The 11519-nt window shown below is 41.5% G+C and overlaps 1 protein-coding gene across 1 annotated transcript; it reads right to left on the minus strand.

Moving 5' to 3' along the window:
• Positions 1–380: 380 nt before the first annotated feature.
• Positions 381–11028, minus strand: axed (axundead). Its single transcript, XM_064688638.1, has 4 exons — positions 10870–11028; positions 2586–3422; positions 1221–1863; positions 381–1157 (listed from the first exon to the last, which is right to left on the minus strand). The coding sequence occupies exons 1-4, from the start codon at positions 10906–10908 to the stop codon at positions 931–933; spliced, it is 1746 nt and encodes a 581-aa protein (XP_064544708.1). The 5' UTR covers positions 10909–11028; the 3' UTR covers positions 381–930.
• Positions 11029–11519: the final 491 nt, after the last annotated feature.

Here is an 11519-nt window from a genome sequence, read left to right on the forward strand (position 1 = left end):
TATTCGACTAAGATTAATGTTAATCTGATTGTTATTGTTATCTATGCGATTTTTTGCTATAGCACTTCGTAACAGGAGTTTAAAGCCGAAAACCGAACAACAGCAACAAAGTTCCTAATAAATAACGCATTTCATAAATTCCATTTCAGATACGTGCACAACAATTAAAATCACACTCGCACACACACACACTCACACGCACACACACTCATAATAAAGAATTTTCGCTATGGCCGGGCCCGATGAACGGCTCAATACTCGTAATTTGCACTATTTTTACGATTTATCAATTGATGATTGATTAATTCTATATATATAGGTATATAATTTGTGTTGTTTCTTTTTCGGTTTATAGATCAGTGATAAATGCTTATCAGTATGTTGTATTTTTATACCTATAGGTAAGTAATTTGTTTGTATTTTATAATTTGTGTTTTTCTTCTTTTTTTTTTTGAGTCCAGCTACAAAACGTTGCATAAAGTTTGTATAAAAGTTGTTCATTTTGTTTTCCTGTTTAGTTAGATTTTGTTTTTGTTATTCTCATATATTCTTGACTAGCAAATACAAAAACCCTATCAATCGGTTGGCGACGACAATTATACCTACATTCACTATACATATATATATATATATATATATATTTTATATATATTAATAACACGATATAATATATACTGTATATATTATATATTCTATATGGTATATAGTATGTTAGAAACAGATGCTATAAAATCACTGCCAGCCTTGGCCAGCATTTTGGTAACTGTGTAAACATATTGCCCATAAGACTACAATCATAATCAACACTCTATACTATAGACATGTATATATATATATGTATAAATGTGTATACATATACATATACACACATATTCATAAGCGCTAATATTCGTTAATGAAAAAAGTCTATTAGGGTTCAGCCCTGTCGGATCAATCGAAAATGCATACAAACACGCGCAGGCAGTTGATGCCCACCTTCTCCCAGCAGCCCTCCTCGGTGGGTCGACCCTCGCTGGCCAGACGCATCTTCTTTGGATAATTCTTCGGGCTGCTGCGATCGCTCAGATGCACCGGCATGAGGGCGTATTCTGCGCGTGGTGTACGAAACTTCTCCATCAGCTCCGATTGCTGGGTTGTGAGGTTCTTCAGCTTTTTGCCTGCATGAGAAGATCCGTTGAAATATTTACACATCTATTATATTATAACTTTGATTTGCTCACCCTCGAGCGTTTCAAGGATCAGGGACGTCTCCAGCTGCGGCAGCAGCTCAATGCGCTCGCAGCACCGACGAAATTCGGATGCGGTCATCCGCAGATAGCGCGGCGTCAGGCAGAGCGGGCCGAGCACCATGCGGCGATTGTCCAGCGTGGCATCGAGATTCCTGCGCGCACACTCCGCCAGACTCCAGTTGACCAGACACTCGAACAGGGTCACCTCGGAGCGCAGCTGCAGGGTGTCGCGCCGGGCCAGCGTCTCCAGCTCCTCGAATCGCAGATCCGCAATGGCCTTCATCGAGAGCAGCAGCTCGGCATGCATATCGATCAGCTGGAGTGTGTTGTGCAGCAACGCCACACCGTAGTCCTCGGTGGTAAACGGATTTGGATTGGGTATAAGATTTGCCTGTGCCCCATCCCCGTCGGCGCCATTCTCGTTCGCCTGGGCCGCCTGCGCAGCCAGCTGCTTGGCCGCCGCCTTCGCCTTGGACTGCCTGCGGGCCAGCTGTTGTGCAGTCTCTTGTGTGGTGATCACCGTCTGACGTTGGTTGGTCAGCGCAATGCCCTGATAGAACCAGAGCGCCTTGAATATGTCCAACGCGGTCGCACTCGAAATGCTGAGATCAAGTTCCCGAATACAGTAAATTATCTGTGCGGCAGGAGCAGAAGCGACAATGATTAGATAACTAAGAGATGAGCATTTGGGAATTTCAAAGAACACAGATCCATATACATAGCTTGCCGGACAGGCTGAAAAACTTCACTCGTCGAATTTTCCTATCACTTTATCTTTCTTTACTTTGTTCTCCGTCCTTATACCCTTGTAGAGGATATTATAATTTTGGCATTCAATGTGTAAGGCATAGAATGAGGCATCTCCGACCCCATAAAGTATATATATTCTAAATCAGATTCAACAGCCGAGTTGATATAGCCATGTCCGTTTGTGTCTATATGTTTCTATGCAAACAAGTCTTTCAGTCTTAAAGATAGTCAGGTTCGTATTTCTGTTTTAGGCTGTACTTAAGTCGGAATCAGCCGGATCGGACAACTATATCAGCTGCGAAGGAACAATCAGTCAAAATGTAGATTCTTGTATGAAAAACTTTTTTCTTTATCAAGATATCTTGACCAAACTCGGCATTGATAAGTTTCATTATGCACCTTACATATAAGCAAACTTATCAAAATCGGACTACAACACTTTATACATGCCATAGGAACGATCGGTAGAAAAGCAAGTCCTTACATGAAGAACTTTTAGAAAAATACCAATAATAAATAAATAATAAATATAGACCATGTCGGATTTAAATCTTTTCCCTCTTTAAAATATATTGACATTCTTTTGAACTTTTCTTTGAAACTCACCAAATCGGGCACATTGAAACGATCCGCCAGTTCGAGTATCTTTAGCAGATGCTTATGATCCCGATAGGGTATAAAATGCTTTTCCATATAGCGCACAATCAGCTCGAAATCGTTTTTGTCCACATTGGATATTTGAAAATGATTATCGCTCTTGCGTCCGCTGTTCGGACCGGCGTGTATCAACTTGGCCAGCTCGACGCTGCGCTCCAGCACCGACTTTCGCTCGCAGCGTATCATATAGCGATCGTCGCCATTGACCACAATGAAATCGATGTAAGGATTCACAATGATCGGCACACCTGTGTAAATGTTCGTCTGCCCACGCGCATACGCCGGCGGCAGCACCAGGTGCGCGGGTGGTGCACTTGCCGCCGGTGCGCTCTGTATGGCATCCACATTGTGGCCGTCGGGGCCAAGATTGAAAGGCAAGACCATGCTACAGCTTGTCTTTGCTTTAGGGTCCAAGCTGCTATTGACGTTTGTGGGCTCGTTGTAGTTTTGGTTGTTGTTGTTTTGGTTGTTGTTGTTGTTGTCGTTTATGTTGTTGTTGTTGTCGTTTCTGTTGTTGTTGTTGTTGTTGGTGGTGGTGTTGTTATTGTTGTTTTTGTTAGGCTGTTCTGGCTCCTCTGGCTGCACTGACTGTTCCGGCTGCGCTGGATGCCGTGGCACTGTGTCAGCTACTTCGACCGGTTTAGTGTCCCGTGCTTGCAGCGCCTTGTGCACCAATGCCCCAACAAGCGGCAACTTGGTGGTGCGCTCCTTTTTCGTCAGCTGCTGCTCCAAGTGGCTGGGAGAGCTTCGCTGGCGATTCTTGTTGCCAGGTCGCTTCTTGGCCAACTGGAAAGGAAACGAAGAACAATTAGTAAAAACATATTTTAGCAAGAGCGACTAAGATGAGCTGTTCAATTGACCTAGTCAAGTGAACAATGAGTAAAAAAGATCTAATGCCAGGAGAGCGTTTCAAGAGCTACTTATCAATATTTCATTATTAAAAACATATTGCTAATACTCATTAAATACTCATCATCTTTATTTCAACTTATCTAATGTTATCAATATTTGATTATTAAGAATATTGCTAATACTCATTAAATACTCATCTTTATTTCAACTTATCTAATATTAGGTAGCTATGCTTGACTTTTTTAAAGATTGCCGCGCTTATCTTCTACCCCTGTTTTTAACCAAATCGATTGTAGCTCCCTGTGAAGCATTTATTACGTTACAGATAAGCCAAAGTTGAGCAAGTTTTTGGCTCCTTGCGTTTTTGGTAATAAAGGGAATCACAGAGTTGAACCGATAAAATATTAGTCAGCTGTAGCTATCCATATTTCACCACATTGGTAAACTACATCGGGACCGATATATATACTGGCCATATAAAGAACAACTAATGACAAGTGGTTTACCCACTTTTACTTTATCGCTTTGGCTTTATCTTTCAATTGCCGCACTTGAGCACATAAATCGTTTAATGTCCAGTTATGAGTCTAATCGCTGATTTTTCCACGCGACTGTAAATTAAGTAACTCAAAGCGGGCGGCTCAGGCGTTGCGCCCACAATTTTTGGACACAGAGGTCAATCGATTTAAACACATTCAATCGTTTTATTGCCAAGAACTTAGTTACAATTCATCATCAACTGGCCATAAATCATGTGGCCCACAATCGGGCCATATCGAAGCGCTAGACGTCAGATACACAAGCGCGTGACAGCCTATAAATTGTATAGGGCCCCTCCAACGGACCAATGATAAAAGCAGACCCATCTGAAGACCCCTAACTAAAAGCAGGGCCCAAGGCGTTAGACAGCCTAATTATCACGTCAACTAGTCACAACTCATGAGTTACCGAATCAGTCCGATATGACTTATGTAAGTAATCGAAAAAAATAACAATTGACCATGCCATAACAGCAAATCGATTTATAGTAGGTGTCGTATAAAACACCCCTTAAGCACTTAAGGTGAAGTAATAAATAGCAGCATCTTACCAATAGAATCGAGATTCCAGGTCTATGTGAGAACAAAATCAAAAACAGAAGAAACTTATTTAAAATTTCTCAATTTCTTTTAGAGCAAATTTGTATAGAAAATTTTCAGAGCTCTAGATTTGTTGTATACCAAAATACAAACACAGTAGATAGGAATTCATATGTTTCCTACAAAACTTTAGCTTTAATCGTGTAAATTAAAGCGCGATAGCACTCCATAGATATTTCGAATATGATGTCTCGCTTTTAAAGACCTGCACACTCGAGCTGTATATCAGCTGCTCCCCAATAAATCGACGACAATTCTTTGGAAATGGGTATCCCAAGCCCAAAGAGTTTTATAAGACCCCAGTTTTATCACCGTTTGATTCATGTGTGCCTGCTGCTGTTGTTGTTGTTACTATTGCTTTAAGTACAGTGCAAACAAAATTAATTATGGCACGCCATGATTGCCAAGAAGTTCGCAAAAGCGCAAAAAATAAATAAAGTTCAAATATTATTAAATAAAAAAAAATGTATATGCTATATGTACCACAATATTTGAACAGTTGTAAGGGAGACAAAATGTCGACGGCTAAAGCTGATGCCGGGTGTCGACATCGACATCGACAAGACAACGTGCTGTTCGCCCCGCTCACCCCACCCCCTCCCTCTTGTGACTAACTCGATCAGCCGGAGGCCCCTGCTCTATTTTATAAATATTTGCTCCAGAGCAAATACAACTGAAGTCGTCACGTCTGTCGGGCGGGTGCAATTAAGAAATTATCGTATGCAAATAAATTTATGATGTCGAGCGATGTTTTCACGACGCGTTGTTATCTGCACAGCAGCTGCCTCGCCCCCCCGCGCCCTACGTCCGCGCCCTACGCCCGCCCAGTAGCTGACCACAGACTATTTTTATGTGGATCACAATGCATGAATTAACACCACGTAGTCATAATCCGAAGTCATCGCTGCCTTTGTTTAACCAAACTCAATACGCCTGGACAGGCTGCCCGATTCTTGAAAGGCGTTACGCTGGGGTCGTGGGTGTAATTCTATCCAAAACTATTCGAAAACTGTTTTCGAGGCAAGCACTTGAACTTCGCAGTGTGGCTAGATATCTAGGTATCTAGGTATATGGCTGGTATTCGTATCAGGGTCTGGCCATGCACTTCTTACATTTTATAGTTATGTGTTTGTTGGGGCTGCCTCTTATCACTGAAGGCTCTTTCCATCAATCAATCAAATGCGATTTATTTTCGCTTTCCGCTGACTTTAGATTGTGTGTGTGTGTGTGTGTGTGTATGTACATGTATCTGTTTCACAAATTCAATATTAATTTATGTTATTGTAATATTGTATTTATGTATTTATTAAAGTCGATTATTTCCGCACTAATTTTGAGGGTGCGAACTGCACGCCGCGAGCCTAGAACGTCGACTGCTTGTCCCTGGGCAAAACGCACACGACGCCGGCGACGCAGACGTCGACGCCAGCGTCGACTGCGACTTGGACGCATGGGTAAATCTGCGTGTTATGACCTACTGAGGAGAGAGTATATAACTCTGCATTATGCCTGATAAATCGTATACGCTTTTAGGTATTATTACATAACATATTACAGATATGACTAATAACTAATATACCAAAGTACGGAGCTCGACTCAACTTTTGCTATGCCAAGAATAATTCGTGTAACTAATTCTTCTTGGAAATTGGCCGTTAAACAGCCAATTTTCAAAAATAAGCTCTTATTCTGGACATACAAAATTTGCTTTACTTTTTCTTCCAGTTCGGCCCTCATATGCTTTTTACATTTTACATTTGACTTCAATATTCGGAGCGAAAGATGAAGAACGTGTGAGATAAGCCCGCATTTCGCGGCAACTCTCTGAGGTTGCAAAAAGCAAAGCCCATTTGAACACTCATGATATTACAAGAGCCACCAGATAAATGAATGCAGCAGGCGGAGACGCAGCGGAAATGGACTCAAGCACTTCGCCTTGGCAATCGACGACTCAATTATCAATTTAATTTATTCAACAAACAACAAACGCCAAATAAATAAATAATCTTGTGCCAAAAGAAAAAAGCAGCCACAATCAATGTTTGATTTTTAAATTAACAAAACGATTGCAGGGCAGGCGCCTACAAATAGGGCTCTGGGCCTAAGCATTGCTCTTGGGTGTGGAAGTGCGTTCGGTTCTGGGTTTGGGTTTGGGTTTGGGCTTGGGTGTGGGTGTGGGTGTTGCTGCCTCTTCGCCGGTCTGCGATATTTAACAACTGTAATTGTTGTCGGGGCGTTTTATTTGCTCACGAATTACGTGCATAAGTATTTTATAGATAAGAAATATAAATAGGCAGAGCAAACTTAAGCGTAGTTTAAGCTGGAAAAACTAGTGCAACAGCAACAACAACAACAACAACAACAACGGGGGAGGCAGCCAAAAGGGCATAAATATTGGCAGCCAAGGCCGTAGCGAAAGCTGAAACTGCTTAAGTTTAAATGTTTACCAACGAGGGTTGCTCGAAAAGTTGGCAACTTGTAATTGTATCAATATATAGTCAATTTGGAATACTTGTGAATTCTATACACATATGTATAAGGTATATGGACCAACAATGGAGCAGATATATTTATAGAGAAGAATCCGTAATATTCCAGGCATCATTTTAAATACTTTTAATTAATAATAACGCAACCCTATAAAGTATATGTATATTCTTGATCACAATCAACTGCCGAGTTTTTCGTTCGTGTTCCCGTCTTTCTGTATATTGGAAACTTGCACCAGGAATCATTTTTAATATTTTTAAATAATTATTTCGCAACCCAATAAAGTATAAAGTATACTACAGCCAAGTTTTGAACAAAAAACTGCCTGTCTTTTTGTTTTCTCAGTTTCATAGCTATCACTTTGAAACTTTGCAAGCATATATGTATATTCTGAATAATTTCTGTTGCGACTATATGTATGTATATGTGATGTGAACTAACCCTTCTCGGAACTATCGGCCGAAAAGTAGCTCAGCAACCTATTTTATAAATAATGTTTTCGGTATTTCTTTATTTTTGTATTAATAGAATGACTCACACGGCGTACTTTAGGAGCAGCTCTAGTTATTGACAGGTTTACATATGACGATGATGATGATGATGGGGTTGGGTAGCTGTGCGGCCTGCTAATGAGTCGTCGGTGCCTCGAGTCGCGGAAGCCGGGAGCAGTTAACAGTAAAAAGTCGCACTGTTAAGCTCACGCACTACCTTGACATTGGGCCCGGCCGACTGCGGCCCAGCTGAGTGGCAGGCTTTGTGGGCAGCAGCCTACAGCCCCTACCCTGCCCGACGCTTGCTTGGCAAATTCGAGCATATGTTGAGCATTAAAACTAGTTTACGATCGCAAAATGCTTACAATATCGTCATTATCATGAACACGTAGTAACAGATCAAATATTTGTATTCATAAGGAAAATTAATTAGCAAAGCGCGAAAAGCAACAACAAACAGCAGCAACAGCAGCCAAAGATGAAAAGCCATTTAATTAGTTTAATTAAACATAATTATGCACAAGGCGGCGTAAACAAATTCTCGAGTATTCCCAAGTGGCAGCCGCCACAAGGCAAACAAAAAACAAAAAAAAAACAAACAAACAATGCGAAACAGAACCAAAACATGGAAACAATACAAATATATAAAAAACTGGAAAATATGCGTAGCTAATTTCGAAAATGTGCCTAATGATCAATGGGAGCGTTTATGTACCTGTAGCCGCACAGGGAGCCAAGAATTTGGCGTCCAACAGGCCCCAAAAATAAAACACTTGGCCGGCCAGAAAAGTTCAGCGCTTTTCTGGCCGAGTGCGATGGCCCAGAGCTCTATTTATAAAGCGATGCATTCAAAATTTGCCAAAAAAAAAAAAAAAACGAAAGGGAAAATAGAAATAACAGCCAAATGTAAAAACTAATGAATGTTTAATGACGGGGTCTTTAAACTGTTATGGCATTTAAATATGGTATTCAAAGGAAAAATATCTTGAAATACTAAAAGCTCGACTTGTTAAGATATTGCATTTAAATTTGGCAGTAAATTGTGAACAAGCACATTTGTAAAACAAACGCTGCTCTTCGAACTAGTATATATTCTAAATACTTAAGCTTAAATTGCCTTTTTATTAGTATACACTACATATATTATCTAAATGGCTGTATGCGTAGAAAATGAGACTGAACTTGCATGGCCCGTGTGCATGACGAATATTTCGAAGCCTGCCAAATGTTGGTGCAGAGTGCGGTAATTTGATTTGCAACATTTGCCACAACAGAGATTTCGTGGCACACACAAAGTTACTGCGACTGAGTCATAACAGATAAGAGCCCGTTGCAGTGGGCGGGCTACGGCTACGGCAGGATTTCACAATGTGCCAATGACATCATGCAGCGCCGTTTTAATTGAGTCTCCGCAAACACACCACACATTCAGCCCAGTCCGCGAACTCGAGAGCCGGCAGCTCTACTTGAAATAATAATAATAACAACAATAATAGTTTACTGCACTTTTGAACAGCGCAACGGTGAGTAATCGGCTCATAGATATAGAATTTTGCACCGTCTTCGGCAACGGCAACAAAAATGACGAGTCGGAAATTCAGCCAGAAGTTGTTATGATATTTTGTTTTCTGGCCATATGCCAAAAAAATTAAAAAGCCAGCCGTAGGCCTGTGAACGACCAAGACAAAGGCATCCATAACAGAGCGCAAAATATGCCAGAGCAATGTGTCAGTCCAATCAGTCAAGAGTCTATGCACTCCGGGGGGCTCAATTGAGTCATTAGCCAAATTACCCACAATCGAAGCGGCCAAAATATAAGAGAAATCAATAAGAACTTATATAATATATATTAGCTTAAATAATTGAAAATGAATTTAAGAAACTTTCAGCCCAAATCTAATTTTTCACCAAAAACTTTCACCTGAAAGAAAGCCCGGAAAAGACAAACAAAACACGAAAAGGAAAAGCGAAAACATGGAAAACGAAAAGCGAAACTCACCCTAAGCAAAGCAAGCCCTACGCAACATGTTCCATGTTCAATGTGACACAGGCAGCTAAACTGAAGGGTGGGAGGCGGCTGTGCGGGGGTTTGGGGCTGAAACTGGAGCACGCTCTCTTCACAGCAGCGACAAACAATAAGGGAAATAAACCAAACGAACAAATTTTCATTTGCAGCGGCGCGAAAAGTCAGCGGCAGCTGCGAACGCATTTCAGCGTGTAGGTGTGTGTCTGTGGAGATCTGTGTATGTGTGTGTGTGTGTCTGTGTGACTGACTGACTGATGCGGGTGCTCGGCTAGGCCAATAGCCAATATCAAGTGCGCAACGATGGCCGTTAGGATTTGCAAGGGGATTGGGGTCGCAACTGGCACCAACTGGCGGATGATGTGAGTGCGGGCAACTGGTGCCAAGGGCGATGCACAGTCAAATGGACGCGATGGAACAATGGGCAAAAAGTAACAGTTGACAACGCGGCGTATGCGCGATGCGCGTAGCGAGACGTTGCGCTGCCTCAGCTGATGTTGCTCTTGCCACAACTGCCTGAAACACTGACACACTGAACGAGTTTTTGTACACACACAATTACAAACACACACACACAAACACGCAAACACGCACACCCCCAGCCAGCCACATACAGAAGAAACTCTCGTTTGCTTCCTTTTTGCAGGCGCGTGTGTGTCTGTGTATCTTATGGATACACAATTTATGCTTGCCAATTGCTCGCTTATGTTTATATTTAACGCTTTTATTATGATTGCGGCTGCCAATTGCACAGTGAGAGAAACTTACCCCAGTTTATGGCAGCAATTTTGTATTGTATATGAACACAATGCCTTTGGATACCTTTGAAAATTTATAAACTTATTAACTTGAACCGCCAATTTCCGCCCGAATCGATTTGCAATATGCACGATTAATGTTTAAACAAATCACAAGCCGCATTTGTTTATAAGAATTTCATGCCAACACATACGATCAACACACATATATTTATAAATATATATATATATATATCTTAGCATGAATATTGAAAATGCTGCCTGGCGTATTTATCGAGCAGGTTTTTTGCGCGCGACGTGCCAAACAAATTGAAAGGCAGCTACGACAACGTCGCTGCTCGAGAGCCGAAAAGCGTATATACAACAAAATATTTGGTGTGCCTTTGTGAGGATTACACACACAGACACACGCACCCATACATGCACACATTTCAAGAGTTGAGCAATCCGCGGCCAAAAACAATCAGATGAAAAACATACCAAATTTCCCAAATTGGCGTTGCCACTGTTTTCATCCATGCCCAACACTACATATGTTTTTCAACTATATTCGATTTAATTGGATGTTCGTATATATATATATTTAAATTAATTGATAGTGAGAAATGTTTTTGAATAACTGTTTGTTTTAGTAAACTAAAAAAAAAAATAATCTTTTTGACGTATATTTACATGAGCATCTGGCAGCTTTGTGCTGGGGAAAACTCTCGCAGCTTTTCCGCCACAAGCATGCGCATTACGCGCGACCAATTTTCCCTCTGCACCGAGCCACACGTCGTATGAGTAATCGACAGTTGCTCAGTGTGAGGCGCAACATTTTCGAGAGTGTGATAAGACACAGTTACGATGACGACAACGGGCCTACGCACAATTCTATACTTTCACTTTCCCAAAAAACGAGAGGGAAAAAGGAACAAAAAGCAAGAGAGAAAGAACGTGCGTGGATGCCGAGGCCCTAGACAACTGAGCGCTGCGTTGAGTGAGGTAGGAAATTTATTGCTGTTATCAGCCACACACACACGCAAACTCACAGACACAGACACACACGCGGGCAGCCAGTCAGCCCGCGGGAAAGGCAAAACAAACAAAAATCGGGCAACGGCAACTAACGAAAACTAGGTCAAATCCCA

Source organism: Drosophila montana, unplaced genomic scaffold (assembly GCF_035044405.1).
Source record: "Drosophila montana isolate Dmon_TW-CO22-7 unplaced genomic scaffold, ASM3504440v1 contig_3213_1, whole genome shotgun sequence".
Lineage (NCBI taxonomy): Eukaryota > Metazoa > Arthropoda > Insecta > Diptera > Drosophilidae > Drosophila > Drosophila montana.